This window comes from Hippocampus zosterae, chromosome 15 (genome assembly GCF_025434085.1).
Source record: "Hippocampus zosterae strain Florida chromosome 15, ASM2543408v3, whole genome shotgun sequence".
NCBI classification, from domain to species: Eukaryota; Metazoa; Chordata; class Actinopteri; order Syngnathiformes; family Syngnathidae; genus Hippocampus; species Hippocampus zosterae.
This window is the reverse complement of record NC_067465.1, coordinates 7,014,595-7,034,999: the sequence shown is the minus strand read 5'-3', so window position 1 is coordinate 7,034,999 and position 20,405 is coordinate 7,014,595. Positions and strand designations below refer to the sequence as shown.

General features: G+C 49.1%; 3 protein-coding genes across 3 annotated transcripts in view; 2 read left to right on the top strand and 1 right to left on the bottom strand.

The window, feature by feature from the left end:
* Positions 1-20,405, top strand: part of LOC127616503 (uncharacterized) — a 100,462-nt gene that overhangs the window by 48,763 nt on the left and 31,294 nt on the right. The gene's annotated exons all lie outside the window — the stretch shown is intronic.
* On the bottom strand, positions 514-5,189 carry en2b (engrailed homeobox 2b). The gene is made up of 2 exons (XM_052088134.1): positions 4,269-5,189; positions 514-2,162 (listed from the first exon to the last, which is right to left on the bottom strand). Exons 1-2 carry the CDS (start codon positions 4,729-4,731, stop codon positions 1,846-1,848), a joined length of 780 nt encoding a protein of 259 aa, XP_051944094.1. The 5' UTR covers positions 4,732-5,189; the 3' UTR covers positions 514-1,845.
* Positions 8,508-19,543, top strand: paxip1 (PAX interacting (with transcription-activation domain) protein 1). Its single transcript, XM_052088119.1, has 23 exons — positions 8,508-8,732; positions 9,535-9,669; positions 9,971-10,014; positions 10,144-10,207; positions 10,334-10,444; positions 10,565-10,640; positions 10,722-11,225; positions 11,484-11,599; positions 11,715-12,552; positions 12,734-12,828; positions 13,101-13,196; positions 13,353-13,490; positions 14,439-14,560; positions 14,663-14,847; positions 14,927-14,970; positions 15,081-15,148; positions 15,275-15,377; positions 15,996-16,164; positions 16,307-16,407; positions 16,697-16,831; positions 17,290-17,365; positions 17,486-17,550; positions 19,268-19,543. The coding sequence occupies exons 1-23, from the start codon at positions 8,652-8,654 to the stop codon at positions 19,277-19,279; spliced, it is 3,378 nt and encodes a 1,125-aa protein (XP_051944079.1). The 5' UTR covers positions 8,508-8,651; the 3' UTR covers positions 19,280-19,543.

The window sequence follows — 20,405 nt, the reverse complement described above, 5'->3', positions numbered from 1 at the left end:
TTTATACCGCTAATGTTTGTGCAAAACAATGGCTTTGGGCCATCTTTTTCCTCCCCCCTCATCTTTCAGTCGGACCCGAATTTTTCTATTAGGGTATATTTGAGTGTCGCAGTCCTTTCGCCGCCTCATCTTTTGGCGATACGAGCCATCCACGGAGCTCACGTTTCGGGCTCCGGATCCAAATTTGATGTCAGAATGACCCATATTTGCCCTCGATTTCTTTGTCGCGGAACCACGGTCGGCCTCTCCGGAAACGCGAACACCGTGCGCACCGTGCGCGCGGAGCCTGCAAGACACATTTGGCGCAACTTGAATGCTTCCTTTTTTTTTTCTTTCCAAGTTTGGCCTTTGAGGCGGTCTGCCTGCAGTTTCAATGTCCGTCTCTGCGGTGATTGTCATGCAAATTCATTTCCAGACGACAGCCTCTTCAACTTCATTTACTGCTCAAAATAAACGTTAATTTTTCTCCCCACCTGTCCGTTGTGTGTTGTTTCGAAATAAAATCCCAACAAGGACTTTTCACTGTTTTTATTGACCTTTGCACCATCATTTCAAAAAACGCTTACATATCAGGACCGTGTCAAGGAGAACTTTATCTGGTCGCGGAGCAAATGACCAATTTCATTTTTTTTCTTTTTATTTGATTTTTTTTTGCCCAAAGTCCCCTTTGCCGCATAGAAAAACGCGACCCCTCCCTCTTCACAACACTGCAACATTTTCCGGCTTATGGTTCCATAAGGCAAACGGCTTGACTTGCCCAACAACTTTCTCGAGCGGCTGAGAAAGAGAGAGCGAGAGAGGAAAAAAAAGACACATTCACAGCATAGTGAGACCACCACTTGGTTTGGATCTCCATTTAGGCAACCCGGAAAAAAGGCATTTGAGATTTTGCCTTTTTTTTAAAAAAGCACAATTATTGCAGGAACGAAAAAAAAATGAATAAATTATGTAAACGCCAGTCCACGTGGCTGTTTTCTCATAAATACGAATAACGTTCATTTGTCGGTTTCTCAGAGGACAAACGACGGCTGTGTAGACGCGCGCGTGGCAAAATAGGTCCAGAAATGTCGGCGTCAACATGCTCCCATTCGAAGGGCAGCAGCCCAGCCGGCGAGACTTTCGGAAGGGCCTTTCGGGGCAATGTTGGGTCGCAATTTCGAGGGCCGCTCTTCTTTCAAACGATGAACGACTTCAGAGGTTGCGCCCGTCCACGTCGAGCTAAAGAAGGATCGTTCAAAAAAAAATCCTTTCTCCGAACGAATTTCGCCACGGGCACCCGGAAAAGGCTGCGCGGAGTCGGCTGCGTTCGCCTCGGCAAGCCGCAGAGCTGCACGACCAGCAAACAAAAGACACTCCGCGGCTGAGGAGGTGAAGAAAAACCGACAAGAAAAATTCACAATTCACAGCTTGGCGAGACGAGGTACCATAATACAGTAAAAACTCTTTGGACTTCAGCATATTGTTTTTTTTAATCATCACGCGTGTGAAGCGGGCTAGAGCAAGTTCGGTCGAGCCGTGTCTTTGTCCACCATTTGGGCTCACCGAGTGTCTCTCGGCTCCAAAGAAACGGCCCTTGGTTTTTCCTTGCGTGCCCACGCATTGAAAAGACACAAGAAAAAACTGTTGACGGCCATGTAACCTGCGAGCTATTTCCGAATCTGGCGTGCTCGGGCGTTTCGGACAAATGAAATGGCTTTTTTTTTCTTTCTTTCGTTTGTTTGTTTGTTTGTTTGTGCGAGCGCCAAGCGGCGGCACTCGAAATTGGCGAGTAAGGCGTTTCGTCCGTTTGCTTTCGGAAAGGAAAGAAGGGGGCGGGGGGGGGGGGGGCGACCGGCCCGCTGCGGGCTAATCGCTGTCCGACTTGGCGTCCTTGGCCGAGGCGTGGTTGTACAATCCCTGCGCCATGAGATGCAGCGCCAGCGAGTTCTTGCCGCCCGTGGCCTTTTTGAGTTTGGCCCGCTTGTTCTGAAACCAGATTTTAATCTGAGACTCGTTGAGGGCGAGTTGACCCGCCAGTTCCCGCCTCCGCTGCTCGGTCAGGTAGCGCTCGCTCTGGAACTCGGCCTTGAGCCGCCGCAGCTGCTCCTCGCTGAAGGCCGTCCGGGGTCGCTTGTCCTCTTTCGTCGGGGTCCGGGCCCTCTTCGGTTTACGGGATCTGGGCCCTTGGGTTAGGGGGAGGGGGGGGGGGCGGAAATGGGATACAGTCAATGGTTTGCCTGCCATCCGAGCTTTCGCTTCTCTATTACGGACCGGACGCCGAACTTGGCCACCAGTTTTATTGCAACGCCGAATCGACTCGAGGCCTTTTGGAGTTCATTTAGTTGCCGCAGACTCTCCAAAATCATCAATACGGCCATGTGCCCAAATCGTTGTACCTCAGATAAATAAACGCCGGCTGCCACGATCAACCGTTCAAAAGATGACACGAAAACGTACTTTTTGTATTCACGTACAAACGGCTGAAGGTCACTTTTCATCTTCCGAAGAAGAAGCCACTTGAGCCATGACGCGAAACGCGACGATCCCGTGAAACAAATTCCTTCGGGTCATAAAAAAAAAAAAAATAATAATAATAAATCCGCTCCGCAATGGGGGCGGTCGCAGAATCAACCGAGAACGATACCGAGGTGGCCTGGTGCCAGGTGTCTGCGTGCTGCACCCTCGGGAGGAGGAGCGCGGGGGGAGAGCGGGGGGATGCGCGAATGGGGGTGGGGCCAGGCTGGAATGGAGGAGGGGGGGGGGGGCGAGGCGCCTCTTTGCCTCTGCTCCCCAACTCCGACATTGTCATCTTATTTCCTAAAAAAAAAGGGCACGAGAAGCTCGTCTTTTCCAACTCTTTGGGAGATCGACGTGACAAATGAACGCAAATCCACTTAGCGCGTCTCTGCTTGTGGTTTAGCTCCAAAGCGCCCAAATATTTTGGGCCTTCATTCAATTGTCAATACGTTGTCCAAAATCAAAAAGTCTGGAGGCTCATTAAAAAGGCAAATGTGCATGCTTAGTAGGACAGCATTTTTTTTGGGTGGGGGGTGCTGCAGACCATTTAGAATTATAGTGCATTTAGGAAAATAGAATACATTATATTTTTGTGACGTCAGGTCGTTATTGCCCATTCGAGGGTCTTTTGGAGAGGCCGAATGCAGACCCCCCACCCCCCGGTCCTCTTTTTGCGATTTCCATCATCAGCTCGATGGAAACTTTTCTTGCTTCGAATGCCATATTTTCACATTTCCTAATTTTCTGGGTCTCCGACCTTCCACGACTATTTCTCAGTTTTCTCTTCACGTCACTCTCTGAATTTTGCGGAGGGGGTTGGGGGGCTGTCCACAAAATTTCACATATACAATCCGGAAAGAAAGAAAGGAAAAAGTTGCATTTCCAATATTCAGTTTGATTGTCTTCGAGCGAGGAACGAAAAAGTGGCGAAAAACGACATCTTTTTTTGTTATTGTTGTTGTCCGCCCCCCCCCCCTCCCAACGCGGATTTTTGCCTCCAACATTTTAGTTCAGGCGCGCGCGTAACGGGCAAATACTTGAAATTATATCTCCAGAGTTGCACATTGAGAGAGAGTTGAGATGCGTGTGCACGTTTTGGCCTTTTGGCAGCTTTGTGGCCTGCGTTTCGCATCCAAATTGGTCTGCGACGGACGCGGGCCTCGCCGCTCTCACTTTTTCGGCAGCCTCCATTGTCAAAAATATGCTAATAGAATATTAACAAAGAAGACTCGGGAACAATGGCGTTCAACTTGGTTTTACTTCATTTCCCACATTTGGACGTCTTTTTTTCCGCCCCCCCACGGCACATTCTTGTCCAACTTTATTTCCAGGAAACCACTGTAGGTAGAAAAAAGTCTAATTTTTCAGTGACGCATGAGAAGTTCCCGACTCAATTGTGGGCGATTGTTCTCCCAGTTTCTTTTTCATTTTTATAAAAGATAACGAAAAAGACGGGGGGAGGCGAGAGTGACATTTGACTGCATTTCGCGTCAAGTCAGGTCTGACAAAGAGAACCGTTGGCCGTCCGCTCGCCGCTTTGTCAATTGGCACGAAGTCGGTCGGGTTGGCTAATTTGCCCTGACCAGTGGAAACAAATCGTTCCCAAGCTTTTGCTTTCGGCGCGGAAACTTCGGCCCAAGTTTTTCACGCTCTCGCGGAGTATTTGTGACCGCCGAGATGGCGGCAATGTTTTTTCGAACCCTCGAGCTTATTCGATGGCCGGCCTTTTTCGCTTCTCTTCTCGACCGAGATGTTGTCGGCGCGTGACTAACCTGACGACGGACGATCGGAGTAGCGGGTGCAGTAAACCCAGGCCGGCCACAGCATCTGTTTGGCCCCCTCCGGTGCCGCGCCGCTGGCCCGGGGGCTGCGGCAGGGGCTCCGGTCGTCTCCTCGGAGCTGCTCGCTTTCTTCGCCGTCTCTCGGCTCACCCTTCCGGCCGAGGGGATCCGGACGGCGGTCGTCGTTCGGAGGCGAGCCGTCCGCTCCTCCCGCGGCGCTTCGCTGTCCGTCGGGGTTGGCGATTTTGGGTGCGCTTCCCATCACCTCTCTTGCCTCTCGGATCGGGGTGCCACCTTTTCTTTTGCGGCCAAAATCCGGCCTTAAGATGTTGTCGATGTAAAAGTTGGTGGTCCTGTGAGACTGCTGGTTGCCAGGGGGCAGGATAAGAGGCGGGATGGCTCCGTTTGACTCCTCGCCGGAGTCCTCCGGGTCTCGGCGAGCGTTTTCGTCCATAATGATGAGAATGATGACGAAGCTTGGGCCTCCTCGGAACTTCTGAGACAAAGTATGATTCCAATCTGACGATACCGCTTGGTGGTGATATTTACAAGATCTTGTTTACTACCGTCCCCTACGCCCCCCAAAAAAAACGTTTTCAGTATAGTAAATGACGACTGGTATTTTTTTTAAACGCTTCGTTTTTTTTAACGGAGAAAAATCATAGTTTGTTTTGTTTTTATTAGATCCCCCGCGCACCTTTTTGACGCGCTCAGCGTAAACCGTTCTGATTCAGACGACGCTCAAATACTTTCATGAAGGCTTTGGTTCTAATTTCTGATTGGCTGGGAGCCGCCGTACTACGCCGCGTTTGACACGTGCCTTGGACCAATCGAGATTCGCAGATCCTGTCACGTGACATTACCGGAATTCCTTCGTGGCTGAATTGGTCCGGCCCATACGCACGTGCTGCGTTCACATAAACCCCAAAAATGCCATTGCACTTAACTTGAATAGCAGACTGACTACCGGTAAATAACCACATGCGACAGTTGGAAAATAAAACACACGTTAGCTCAGTATCGCGTGGCAAAAAACCCCCAAAACAACCAAACAAAAAACGAACTAACCCAAATCGATATGTTCATCGACGGATTTGTAGGAAGTGTCATTATAACCCATACAGATTTGTGTTTAATGCTCATCTCACAGATTGACGTGTCCCCATATCACTACTGTTTAAGTATCTCAATTTGATGTCGTCTCAAAGACCAAATTCGTTGTTTTGTTCTTCAAATTGCCGCCCAAAATGCACATGCCAATTCACGTATCACAATGGCATTATAACATCACAATATAGCCCGAGAAATGGTAGCATTAATTATTGGCCATTAGGAAATGCAGAAAGTTAATGGGTAAACATGGGCGGAAACAGCAATTTGAGAAAAAAAAGTGACATTTATATTCGTTAACTTTCTCATGCATATTTCTCATTCCACTGACGGAAACAAGTTATTATATATATTTTTTTGTTTTGTTAAAGAACTTTGGAACATTGAAAATACAAACACTCACAGAGGATAATACAAATGCGGTAACAATATATGAAGTAAACGAGGTAATTCGGTTGTGATTATTTTCCAAGCCACAACACTACTTGGTTAAATGATTTCGCAGCCTATTTCCGATGGAACGTGCATGCAGCAGGGGCAACTGCACTTGTGCGTGCGCGCGCGCGTGCGTACGTGTGTCTAGAATACTTTGCGTGAACGAAGTCAACAGGTCAGAGTCGAATGTATTCAATAGAAATAAAACTGTGGACCACGTCACTGAGTAACCCCCCCCCCCCACACACACACACACCAATGCTTGGGAGCAGCGAAATCGGATGATTCCTTTCAATTGCACACATTTTAAGTTGCCACATGAACGCGACCTTCATCAAAAGGAAGTTGTGAGTTTGGCAGGAGAAGTTCCAACTCGACAACAGGGATGCGAATCAGACTGGAAAAGCACGCTCAATCGTTTGGAGATTTGTCTCACTTGGAGACGTCAATGTATGAGGATCATTATTTTCCACTTTGGTGGATTATGGTCACTCCAGGAAGAAATTGAATCATCACCTTCTATCTGCTTTGATTTGCGTTTTTTTTAAATACTGAACTTACATATTATGATTTGCACCACATTATTGGACAGCCTCCACTTGTGAGAGCCGCGCAGGAAAAACAAATAGAACTCATATCTATACCATTCACGAATTTGTAGGCTGTTTTCAAAAGACATCATTGGGGAATTGGACATCCATTTTTGCAGCCTCATCATGGTTCACTTGCAAGCCTCAAATCTCTTCATGTCGCTCACGCGGCCTTCAAGTCTTTGTCCTGTACTTTGCCTACTCTATGCTTGAAATACTTACTTGTCGGTTACTGAAGCCAAGAAGAAAACAATTCTCATGTTTCAATCAAAGATGAAAGGTAGCGGAACGATCAAATCAGAAAAAAACGAAACATCGGAAACTCGTCTTTTCATTTGCTTGAAGTGTTGCAATCAAAAATAAAATCATCAAGGGTCATCCAAATGTTGCTTGGACGCACTAACGCACTAACGCACTAACTAGAAGTCAGACTTTGTGTTCTCGAAGAGCCACTTATCGTTCTCCGCTGCGCTGATAAAGATGTCTCCTTCTCATTTATTGGGCTTCTCCATTTGAAAACTTGAATCAAACGTTGTGGTATTCAGGAAGAATGTTAACTTGCGTCTCGTCTCCTTGCGTGAAAACTTTGGAGCCCATCCATTTCCTTGTGTCACTTCTGGTCAGGATTATTTTCCAATTTGTGGTCAAATGCGGGCTTTGTGATCCTCTGAATGCTGCTGTCTCCTCCGTTGTGGGGGTACCCACATGCAAGAGCAGTCAAAAGACAAAGCCGGAGGTCAGCCGCTGCCATCGGCTTCCCGTCCGCTTTACAAAACCTCCCGGAGGGGGAGGAGGGATGGGAGAGGGCACTTCCCGTTCCGCGCCGTGCCTGCCATGCTTTGAAAAGTGTGCGGGATTCTCGCAGGTCAACATGGACGCGTTTGTCGCATCTCAGCCTGCGCGCATCACGTTTATTGGCTGTTGCGCAGAAGACTGGCCGTCAATCAAACAAAAATACCCCCCACTGTTTCCTTTGAAGGACAATCCGAAGTATTGCATTGACCTGCGATCTGTAAAAAAAACATCCAACCGGACGTGTTTTTGTATGTCACATTGCCCTTCATTCTACTTTGTATGAAAGCTTCATTTGACTGACAATGGATCAGAAATTGGTGAATATAGAAGCGAAATTTACCATTGGTAAAAAAACATGGCAGCATGGAATAAACGAAAACTGGAAGCCGGTACGCTTTTGAATCTTTCCACTGGGAATACGCCATGAGCGGCCGTACGTAGGCCAGTTGCATGTTGTCACACATAAGAAGGACGTCTCTATCAAGACTCCGGCGTGAGTGGTTCTTTCACATTCGTACGCCATGTGTCATTCCGGTACTGCGTTTAATGATGATTAGTCAATGGAGTCGAGGAGGTGACACGATGGATTTCACGTCCTAAAGTAAGACGGTAATGATAGGTGATGTGTCGAAAGGATAATGTCTCCATTTCACACCTGCAAAGTCAACAGGTGACATATCATTAATGCGGCGGAGAGAGAGAGAGAGAGAGAGAGAGAGAGAGAGATCTTATCCAATTATAGCTCTCAATTGGCTGCGGCTCACTTTGTCACTCAAGGTTTTAAGATGGAAAATTAAAAGAGAAAGAGAAAAAAAAACATCCACAGAAAAAACATGACTGGTGTTGAGCTGAAACCTCGTATGACCAGAGTTGGTTTTCAACAAGCTTTTTGCCAAAAGGAAGTCAGTGTCGTGGAGATGTCTTCAAGTCAAAAGAAGTCCAGTACACTTGATGGAAGGAACCTTCAAAGTGAATGTCAATGTCTTTCCACTGTAATATTACAGTGCGTGTGATTCTGTTTCTGTGTACTGAAGTTATGGCCTCGACCATCCAGTCTCATCCCACAGGGGCGGAAAGGGTTACTGCCAAATAAGACAAAACCTTAGCCCGTACAATACAGGGGTGTCGTCTATTTCTGAAGAAAACCACTCACGATCTCGAGAGCCACAAAATGTTTTTGACCGCTCAGAGTGACTGCAGCCGGTACGTATTTTGGGGGGACTGAGTTGATGCGCCGAGTATGAATCGAAAAACGACATTTCGACTTCGGCCCTTTGTTGACAGCACCCCTCCTCATTTGAGGATGATGTAGTCCGTGGCGCGCTCGGCGATTTGGCGCTAGCGAAGCCCGGGTCTCCCGCCGCAGCCACACTATCGTCTCGTTTTTAAACGCGTCGCCCTTGACTTGTCTAAATGTTTCGTCATATGACCTTAATGGACAGTCATGTCTGAAGAGGAAAGTAAGGTGGTTGGTGAACTTTTTAAAGATGTCAAATTCTACGTGGTTGGAGACATTGACCCACAGGTAAGGCTGGCTGGGTGGTAGCTTCTCTTAACTAGCATGCTAACTTGTTAGCCCCATTGGATTGCCATAGGTTTTTGCGGCACAAGCTAACAAGCTGGCTAACAGGCGGCAAGGGCTCAACTCGAAATAGCGCCCTTGCTCTCGCGAACATTTGACCGAATGGGGACACTCGAGACTCTTTTCTCTCGCGGCCTTTGCCTTCCGAGTTCATATGCTCTCACCCATAACGTGTCGCGTGAAGAACTTTGCCCCGAGCAGCCCTTTCCGTACTCGGATCTCAGACGCACTTGAGTTTCCCCATTCGCACCTTACGGCTAGCCACTCGATGATCGCGCCGGTTTATAATTCCATCGTATCGCGGCGGAACAATGTCCATTAAGTTCTTTTGGTCGACCTAAAGGGTAACAAATGTAGACCGCATCGCATTGAGCCGCGTTGAAGCATCGAGGTGAAGAACTCAGACATGCTGAACAGTGTTGATTTGCAGCAACCTGTGACTGTCAACATTTTACTCGATCGAGCGTCCACGGCATCGCGCTTGGTACCAAATCCTGAACCGTTGCCCCGCTTCGCCAAATCATCGTTTGGTTCTTCTGAAGTTGGTCGTGCAAATTAAATAAAGCGGGCGAATGCAGTTTCGGGGGGAACGATAATGATGATGATGACGTAGGACGTCACGTGGGCGCGCCCGAAGCTGAAATTGAAAACAGCGCCTTGTGCCCAAAGCATCATTGGACCGACTGAACTGTAATTATTCCCGTTTTGGTTGATGCTGGCACTGTTTGCGCTTCTGATATTGTAGGTGGTGCAGCTGTTGAAAGATGGCAAAGGCAAGGAGGTCTCCTACAATGCTCTCGCCACTCACATTATTGCAGAGGACGGGGACAACCCTGAGGTGGGGGAATCTCGCGAAGTTTTTGACCTGCCGGTGGTCAAGGTAAGAAGCCGGAGCGTTTCCTGTGCGTGGGGGTGGATGCTTGTAAGCACAAAAATTGAAAAGAAATACACAAATCAATCCAAAAGTCTCCTCGTTGTCGCTGATCATGAACATGATGCATCTCCATCGCGGGCTTTCCCCTACACACATTAGCCTCTTCATGGATGGATGTTGTTATTTGATGTTTTTCTTTGGGGGGGAGAAAAAAAAACGCCACAACTCTTGACTTCAACTTGCGGCAAAGTCTTGTTGACGATTTCAATGGCACGATGAGCTCATCAGAATCACTTGTGTTTTCCAGCCATCCTGGGTGATCCTCTCGGTTCGATGCGGCGACCTTTTACCGTATCCTTCTGAGAGGCGTCATTTTGGCAGACGATGCGTTTCTTGATGTGGGCGCAGCATCATTTTCTGGCAATTTCACGGAAGCGCGTTGTTGCACGTTGATGTTTTCATAACCAGTCATGCCCGCAGAGTCACAGGGTTCTCCCCAGAATCAGGACAGATCTTCTTCGGAGTAACGGCCTGTCTTCCTCACGTGAGTGAATGCGGAACGTATACATTTTCCGAAACGGGGCGGAACCTTGCGGGCTACCTTTTGGACGCCGCATTGCTGTCCAATGAGTCTTGCTTTCCATTTTGTCGACTGCTTGTTTGTCCACAGCTTCCAGATGACCTCAACGCATTGTGGGCCTGCGTCACCTTTTATGGGGGAGAATGTCAGCTTAACCTGAACAAAAAAGTGACTCATTTGGTGGTGAACGAACCCAAAGGGGTACGTTTCACTCCACACCCGTTTGCTTCATTATGATCATGAGCTAAAAGGGCAAACCGGTTTTAGTGTCGCAAAGACGTCCCTGTATCAGACACCAGCGTGTTTTTCTTTTCACTCCAGGCCAAGTTCGAGTGTGCCCTCAAGCACCCCGCCATTAAGATTGTCACTCCAGACTGGATAACGGATTCCGTCAAAGGTGACGCTCGGGTCTTTCTTGCGCTAAGAATGTTTTCTTGTGATGTTAAGATGATTCAAGTGTCTCCGATTTTCAATCCAGCGAAGAGCCGGAAGGAGGAAGCCCTCTACCACCCTCGACTTACCTATGTGCAGCCAGAAGAAGTGGACGAGAGTGAGCCCGAGTCCCACTCGGACGGAAGCTATAGCCCGCGACGCTCCCGCATGTCCAGCGGCGACTCGTCCCAAGAGTCGAGTCCCCGCAGACGACCCGGCCCCAAAAAACTCAACTCCATCTCCCCGTCGCCCCCGCGCAAAACCGAAGGTCGCGGCGAGCGCATGTTTGACGACTCTGACGACGACTCGTCCGCGGAGAAGGAGGGGACCAACCTCAACTGGACTCCGGCGGAAGTGGCGACGCCGACCCCTCCCTTCGCGTCGGCCGGCGCCAGGCGGCGAAGCGGGCCGCCCGGCACCAAAGACCCCGCGTCCTCCACCGCCGGCGGTGGGCTGATCAACCTGTGCGCCAGCGTTCCTCCGGTTCCCGGCAGTGGCCCCCTATCGGCGGAGGGCCGCGCCGCCGTCATCGGTCCAAATGCACCGCAAGGTCAGTTGGTTCGGCCGTGCGTGGCCCCGATAACCCCCCCCCCAGTAAATGTCATGGCCGTGCCTGCTCATTTTAGGTGAAAAACCCTTTGGAAATGAACCGACGCATAGTGAAATGTTCACCATGTTTGTTGTAACAAACTAAACGGCAAAGTTGCCCAATTTTAATACTCCGACCTGCATTCTGTGTTCTTCTGAGTAGCCGGATGACTTCTCCTGTGAATGATTTCTTCTATTTTTTTTTTTTTTTTTTTTTTAGGAGGTGTGTCGCTTCCCGACAGCCTCCCCGGTTGGAGCCCAGCGGCTCGAACCCTGCGCAACATCACCAACAACTCGGACATGCCACCCACCATTCGACCCACCAGCGTAGCGCATGTAAGAGATGAAATGAAAGCGCGGCCTTTGCTCTCTTCTTCTCCACGCAATTCACCTTTGCGGTATTCTTGCGACGGGACACCCGCTTTAGATTGAAGATGCTTTTCTTTGCCAGATTATCCAGAATCTGACCGCCAACCAAGGAAAGCCAATGGAGCACCAAACCAATCAGAGTCACGCTCAGACTCCAAACACTGCCAATCCACTTCTGTTCGGTCAGTCCAAAATGGCCGGGCAACAACTCGCTGCCCAGCAGCAGCAGCAGCAACAATTAATGCAGCAGTCACACCAGACGGTCCAACAACAACAACAACAACAACAGCAACACCACCACCAACAACAACAGTTAGCCCAACCGGCGCAACATCCCATGCTGCAGCTCCAGCAGCAGCAGCAGCAGCAGCAGATGATGCAGCTCCATCACCATCACCAACAGCAACAGTCACAAGTTGTACCACAGCAGGGTTTCCCCCAGTTGTCCCAACAGCACCAGTTCCTCCAGCAGCAGCAACTGCATCAACAGCAGATGTTTTCACAGCAACAGCAACAGCAGCACAACTTCTCTCAGCAGCAGCAGCAGCAGCTGCGGCCTCAGCCTCAGCAGCTCTTACGCCCTGGTCTTCAACAGCAGCTGCAGCAGCAGCAGCAGCAAGCGTTGCAACAACAGCTCCAGCAATTCCAGCAGCAGCAACGCATGCAGCTACTACAACAGCAGCAGCAGCAGCAGCAGCAAAATCAGCAGCAGTTACACCAACAGCATCTACAGCAGCAGCAGCAGCAGCAGCAGCACTTCTTGCAGCAGCAGCAACAAATCCAGCAGCTGCAGAATCAGCAGCAGCAGCAGCAGATTCAGCATCAGAACCAACAAGCCATGCAGCAGCAGCAGCAGCAGACTCTTCAGCCGCCGCAACCTGCTCATATCTCCCTGTTTGGACACGAGCCAGGACAAGAAAGTGAGGAGGCGATAGGCTTTTTGTCATACTCCACATACAGCGGCTTCCAAAGTTCAACACCGAGCCGTTTCCTTCAATTGAGCATTTAACGAATGACACGACTCCATTCGCCCATCTCTTGGTCTCCATGGTAACAACGGGCTCTTTGGTCTGCTCTTTGTTTCTTTTTCTCGTGTCACAGTTCCCCAGGACGGCTTTTTGGTGGGCTGCGTGTTTGCCATCGCCGACTACCCCGAACAGATAGCGGACAAACAATTGCTGGCCACGTGGAAACGGGTAAGATAACGCGCTCGCGCCCAAAAGAGGCGGTCCGTGGCCGACTCCTTCACCGCCAAGCCGCATCGCAGCACTTGTGACTTTTTTTGGAACACGCACAATGATTTTATCTCGGCACACCGACTGGAAGAATACGACTTTCGTTTGACTGGGAGGGGGAGGGGGGTGACTTGAATTCCCCACTCGTGATTGAAAACTCAGGGACTTGAATTCAGCGACTGTGCCGTGAGACGGCGATGACCGGCTTGATTGTTCCCTCCTTCCACTTGAAGGTGATCCAAGTCTACGGTGGTGCCGTGGACCCCTCCCTCACCAGTCGCTGCACTCACCTGCTCTGTGAGAGTCAGGTCAGCAACATGTATGTCCAGGTAAGGATGCCTTTGGGCCCCGTCCGCTTTGAGGACGGCGGGGGCGGCACACACCGGGCCTTTGAAGGGGCCTGGTGGCAAATCTTTGACACTATCGTACGCGAACAAGATGTGACAAAGTTTTTTTTTGGTCTGCTTGCGTCTCTTTCCCCTCAGGCCCTCAGAGAGGGAAAACGCTGCGTGACAGCCCACTGGCTCAACACGGTGCTGAAACGGAAGAGGATGGTGCCTCCTCATCGGACGCTTCATCTGCCGTTCGCCTTCCCTCCCGGAGCCAAGCCTTGCTCTCAACACGTATGCCCGCCCGACCACTACCGATTTGATTCTCCCAAAGGGCACCCGTGACGCCGCGGACATTTTTTTTCATCCTCAAAACTTCGTCGCGGTTCATGTCCGTCCGTTTCCGTTCCGCGATGATCGGCCATTCAAACTCTGCACGTTGGAGTCGCGGCCGCGCAATTGCAACTCGCCGTCACTTTATTTTACAGCCGTGACTATTTTGTCCTTCCGCCATTCGACGAGGAGTCACCTTGATGGTCATGCAAAGCTCCCGCCGAGCCCCGGGTGCACCTTTCCGTGATTAAATGAAAGCGAAACGCATTTGGGTCTTTCCAAAGAGGAATCTCAACGTCAAAGAAAAGATGCTCGTGCCCTTTTGCGACTTTCTCGGTAACATTCATTCATTCATTCATTCATTCATCTTCCTAACCGCTTGATCCTCACTAGGGTCGGTAACATCTGATTGCAAAAGTCATCCGTTCCAAAACATCATCAACAAAGTCTCTCCATTTATCCGTTGGGGTCCTTTCAAAGTGGAACCGCCTCCTTAGCGGAAGCACTAAGAATCGGCCAAATCGATTTATCGGTGGAGGAAGAATCCCCCGGTGGCCGAGCCATGAATTGCAGAAGAAAAAAAGTGAAACGGGCACCACATAGGTTCACTTGGACGGCAAAAGGTACGAGCCCGACTTGTTTTGGGTCATGTACGACGAGCAGATAAATCTCATTTCATGTCGCGGACCTGCCGAGACATACTTTCCAATATTTCCCTCGTTGTTGGAGTGACGTTTTCAATACTTAATACGATGGCGCGTAAAGACAACTCGAAATCGCCGACGAGAGGCGACCTCTGTCGGCTCAAAATCAAGCTCCGTTCAAATGGGTTTGGAAGTGGACGCAGCGATGCGCTTTGCATTTCAACCGTGCCCGCTTGTGGATGGACCGCGTCTTTCCTCCTTTCAGATTCTCTCGGTGACCGGCTTTGTGGATGCCGACAGAGATGACTTGAAGTTGATGGCTTACCTGGCCGGCGCCCGATACACCGGCTACCTGTGCCGGAGCAACACCGTCCTCGTCTGCAAAGAGTAAGGAGGGCGACCCGGGCAGACGGCGCCAACAATCCCTTGAACTCGTGAGTAAGTGTTGTGAATTTGTCTGCATCTGGTGATTGGTCGCTCCCTCTCCAGAGCGGCCGGGCTCAAGTACGAGAAGGCCAAGGAGTGGAAGATTCCGTGCGTCAACGCTCAGTGGATGTGTGATATTCTCCTGGGCAACTTTGAAGCATTAAGACAAATCCAGCACAGCAGATACTCGGTTTATACGCACCCCGAGCCTCTGGTGCCGAACCTTCAGCTGGTGCAGAACCTGCTCGGTGGGTAGCGGTCGCGGCGCTTGGGCTTCCCGTTGCCCGGCAGGTCGTTCACCAGCTTTTGATTTGCGCTTTGATGCAGCTCCTTGGAGAACGCCAATCAAAGTCTCTCAAGAAGCTTTAGCGGTGAGTCGGGCGCCGCTCGCTTCTCACGTTTGTCGCCGGGCTGCTCCGATTCAAGAGCGCCGAGAGGGAGGGCGCCTTGCCTTGATTCCCTCGTCGTCTTTTCCGTTTAGAACCTGCAGGTCCTCCAGAAACAAAAGCTGGCCGACTCCACCAACCAGCCGGCCAACAAAAAGGCCAGGTGAGACCTGCGCATTTTGCCGCTCGCAGCCTTCTCGCACCATCTCCGCTCCCTTTAATTTTTATTTTATTTTTAATAGCCAATCCCGATCATATGTGTGTGTGTGTGTGTGCGCGCTTCACACAGACTGGAGGAGATCCCGTCTCCCAGCAAGAAGCTTCCCCCGGAGTCCACTCCAAGAGTTATTTTTACAGGGTTCGAACCCACCCAGGTTCAGCAATACACCAAGGTAAACTGAGCACAAGAGTCCAGTGCCGCTTTTTTCTCCAGTTCACAGTCGACTATTTTTTGAGGGGGGTGGTGTAGGGGGTGGGGGGGTAAACGATTGTACAGTATGTAGGTCAGGACATTGGGTGTCCTTCCCGACGACTTGCCGATCCATGTCGGCTTTCCTTTTATCCATCCATCCATCCATTATCTACTGCTTATCCGGGGCCGTGTCGCGGGGGCAACAGCTTTAGCAGGGAAGCCCGGACTTCCCTCTCCCTAGCTACTTCTTCCAGCTCTCCCCGGGGGATCCCGAGTCGTTCCCAGGCAAGCTGGGTGACGTAGTCTCTCCAGCGTGTCCTGGGTCTTCCTCGGGGTCTCCTCCCGGTGGGACATGACCGGAACACCTCACCGGGCAGGCGCTCAGGAGGCATCCGAATCAGATGCCCAAGCCACCTCATCTGGCTCCTCTCGATGTGGAGGAGCCACAAAATTTCCTTTTGTGGAAAGCAGATTTTGCTCGCGTGGCGAATCCCGAGCCTTCGCCGGGCATTTTCCGTCGGCGCTAAAATCACCGAGCCGTTGTTCCGAGCCGCCACGTACACGTCTAACACATACACCCCCCCACCCCTCTCCACAGAGGCTGCATGCTTTGGGCGGTGAAGTCGCCGAGGGCGGTCTGAAGGTGACTCACCTGGTGGCGAGCAAAGTCAAGCGCACCGTCAAATTCCTGGCGGCCATGTCCGTGGCCAAACACATCGTCACCCCAGAGTGGCTCGAAGAGAGCTGGAGGACGCAGAAGTTTGTCGGTACGTCGGCGCCGAGGTGACTGCGTGTGCGAGTGCGGCCGACTCGCACTTAGCTGATGCGACGTGAGCGCAGCGTTGTGCTCCCCCCCATCCCCCGCTGCGGTCGTTCACGCACGAGCGTACTTGTGTCTGTGCGTTCCAGATGAGCAGAACTTCATTCTGAGGGACGCCGAAGCGGAGGTCTTGTTTGGCTTCAGTCTGGAAGAATCCCTCAAGAAAGCCCACAACGCGCCACTTTTCAAGGTTGGATGGACAAAATTCTGATTTTGGTGGCGTCGCGCTTCAGTGTTTGGGTGGCCCCGCAAAGATGCATTCGTGTTGGCTTCACATGGAAGACGGCCCGCAACGGTCGGAAAAAAAATTCCCACCGATCCCAAAATGAAATTGTCATGCTTTCGGAAGATAGTTGCCAAATGACCAGCGCTCGTTTCGGCCCGAACATCTCGGCATCCGAAGTGGGCAAAATATAAACGGGGGCCCCCCCCCACCCCCCGCCTTTGACCGTGTGCTTTTGTCTTTTGCTGGCACGTAGGGAAAGTATTTCTATCTGACCCCTGGAATGTGCCCCAGCCTCAGCACCATGAAGGCCATCGTGGAAAGTGCCGGAGGAAAGCTGCTCGCCAAGCAGCCCTCCTACAGGAAGATCATGGAGCATAAACACAATAAGGTGACCGTGGCGCTTCCGTCCTCCCCCGACCCCAATGAAGTTAATCAGCTGCGCTGAGTTTTCCGGAGCCACTCCGCCCCTTTTTGGAACCAATATTTGGCAAGCCCCCAGCCGTCCCATTTTAAAAACTTGTCTTGCTTGTTCTTTGCCGTTTGACCCAACGTGAGACTCGGCTCGGAGTCCGTTGTTTTTTGATGGCTGCTGTAATTCCGTTGGCATCCACCGAGTCATAAATTGACTGATTGAATAATGACGAATGAACTAAAAATTAATTTATTCATGTAATGTTCGTTGTTCCCGTTTAGTCCATGTACAGCGCTGTCTGTGGCAAGACTTGTTTTCAAGTGCTTGATTTAAAAAAAAAAAAAAAAACGACTTGGGTGAATTGTCTAATTACTTTTTTTTTTGGAAGTCTCAATATGATGAGAATTACAAAAGGCCATTTTGTCTCTCTGCAGAATCTCCCAGAGATCGTCTTGATTTCCTGTGACAACGATCTACATCTGTGTCGAGAGTACTTCCTTAAAAACATCGGTAAGGTCGACGCTGCGCTCCACAAAAAATGAGGCCCATTCATGCAAGAATGTAAAAAAGTGTGTGTCTGTGTGTGTGTTGACCTTGCGACGGGTGTCTCCCTCCTTCTCTCTCGTTCAGATGTCCACAACGCAGAGTTCATTCTGACCGGAGTGCTCACCCAGAAGCTCAATTATGATTCATATCCTTTTGACACTTTGACAAAACAATTTGAGCCACTGCATTAAGGGTGGTTCCAACACCAAAACAACCCCCTCTCGCCCCCCCACACACACACTCGATAACAGTCAAGCGCTCGCGAGACACTTTGCCTATTCAAGCACATTTTTAAAGCTTATATTTAGCCAATAAAATGTCTCCCTCTGGAAAATGCACCAATTGCAAGTAAGCAGCCGCTTTGCCGTACCGCTCACGAACGGGACGCTGCTTAGATGTTTGACGTTGATCGATTTCAGTTCATTCCCCGTGTGTCCCAGCTCCATTTTTGGATTCTTTTGTGTCGCCGTTATGAAGACCGACGGGCTCCTACTCGTCTTCTACAAATCCATGAAAAAAACTTTGCGTGGATTTAAAAACGACCATGTATAGTAAGGCGTTTTTAGCCGGAAAAAAACGACCATGTATAGCAAGGCGTTTTTAGCCGGAAAAAAAAAGACCGAAAAAAACGACCATGCATAGTAAGGCGTTTTTCGACGAAAAAAATGACCATGTATATGGTAAGGTGTTTTTAGCCTAAAAATACGACCATGTATAGTAAGGCGTTTTTAGCCAAAAAAAACGATCATGTATAGTAAGGTGTTATTAGCCGAAAAAAATGACCATGTATAGTAAGGCGTTTTTCGACGAAAAAAATGACCATGTATATGGTAAGGTGTTTTTAGCCTAAAAATACGACCATGTATAGTAAGGTGTTTTTAGCCGAAAAAAATGACCATGTATAGTAAGGCGTTTTTCGACGAAAAAAACGACCATGTATAGTAAAGCGGTTTTAGCTGTAAAAAACGACCATGTGTAGTAAGGCGTTTTTAGCCGAAAAAAACGACCATGTAGAGTAAGGCGGTTTTAGCCGAAAAAAACGACCATGTATAGTAAGGCGTTTTTAGCCGAAAAAAACGACCATGTATAGTAAGGCGTTTTTCGAAGAAAAAAATGACCATGTATATGGTAAGGTGTTTTTAGCCTAAAAATACGACCATGTATAGTAAGGTGTTTTTAGCCAAAAAAACGATCATGTATAGTAAGGTGTTATTAGCCGAAAAAAACGACCATGTGTAGTAAGGCGTTTTTAGCCGAAAAAAACGACCATGTAGAGTAAGGCGGTTTTAGCCGAAAAAAACGACCATGTATAGTAAGGCGTTTTTCGACGAAAAAAATGACCATGTATATGGTAAGGTGTTTTTAGCCTAAAAATACGACCATGTATAGTAAGGCGTTTTTAGCCGAAAAAAACGACCATGTATAGTAAGGCGTTTTTCGAAGAAAAAAATGACCATGTATATGGTAAGGTGTTTTTAGCCTAAAAATACGACCATGTTTAGTAAGGCGTTTTTAGCCGAAAAATACGACCATGTATAGTAAGGCGTTTTTTGACGAAAAAAACGACCATGTATAGTAAGGCGTTTTTAGCCGGAAAAAAAGACAGAAAAAAACGACCATGTATAGTAAGCCGTTTTTCGACGAAAAAAATGACCATGTATATGGTAAGGTGTTTTTAGCCTAAAAATACGACCATGTATAGTAAGGCGTTTTTAGCCGAAAAAAAACGACCATGTATATGGTAACGGCGTTTTTAGCCGAAAAAACGACCATGTATAGTAAGGCGTTTTTAGCTGAAAAAAAGCTCATTCAAAACTGGGATGCGTCGACCGTTCCGGAATTTGTTTCCTTGACATTGACACATATAAGTTCACTTGATGAAGCGCCGGAGACCTGGAGAAGAAGAGGAGCGACTAGCGTCTCCCCACATGGACTTTTCTATGTTTTTACCTTTTGTGCAGAGATAGTCTTTTTTTTGTAGTTTTGCTTACATGTTTCAGAATAAATAAATGGATGTTATTTTTGTCAAATGAATGTTCAGATGATGGCCTATTTTAAACCTCGCTCTCATTGTTCAATGTGTACAGGCGTCACAGTAAATATGATGCTCTTTTTGAAATAAAATGGCTCATTATTTGTCAAGCCGGTTCCTTTTTTCAACTCGCAGCGTGAGTTTCTCCAAAGTGAACTTGGTGTTCGGCTTGCGAGCGCCTCGAAGTCTTCGGCTAGCCACGTGCCGACGATCCCGCTCGTTTCCGGATGAGAACGGCGGACCCTGCCTGCCGAACAAAAGCTTGCTCTGATTCCGAAGCTCTCCCTTCAAGCTTTGAGCCCCTAATTCCTGATAGATTTGATTTAATTAACCGTTCATGATGCTCCGGGGTGGTTCCTGGTGAAGTTCTAATTGCAGACTGTCAAGCGGATGGCCCGAGGCCGTCTGGAGTGAAGGGCGAGGCGCTTCCCCGTCGCTCGCGGTGCCGCCCTCCAAACTGCCGAGGACCGAATTAGACAACCCGAGCCAAGGTCATGTGCTACATATCGTTGTACTTGAGCGTCTCTTCCCTGTGTCTTCCAAGGGGCTGCAAAGGTACGACTCGAGTTCATTGACGATGTGGCCGCATCGATCTGCACCGTTCGAGTACACATCGACGCATCGTTTTTTTTGTGTTCTCCAAATCATTTCATACTCAAAAATCCCAATGACCTTTGATTTAAAGACCTTCCACGTTCGTTTAAGGCTTCAACTTTAAGCCTTGAACGATGATGATTTGACCCAAGGCTTCGCCCTGGGATTGTATGTTTCAATGTGATTCTACTGCTTGATATATTTAAAAAGAAAAGAGGAGCAACAATACAAACGTTCTGCACATCACAGAATATCTGGGCTCGTTCTTACCGTCAATGGTGACGTCAAATGAAAACATCCCGTTGTGTGAAGAGAGCACCTACGCTCGTGTTAAATGCTAATTAATCCCAATTCGAAATGCAAATCAGGAACATCTTT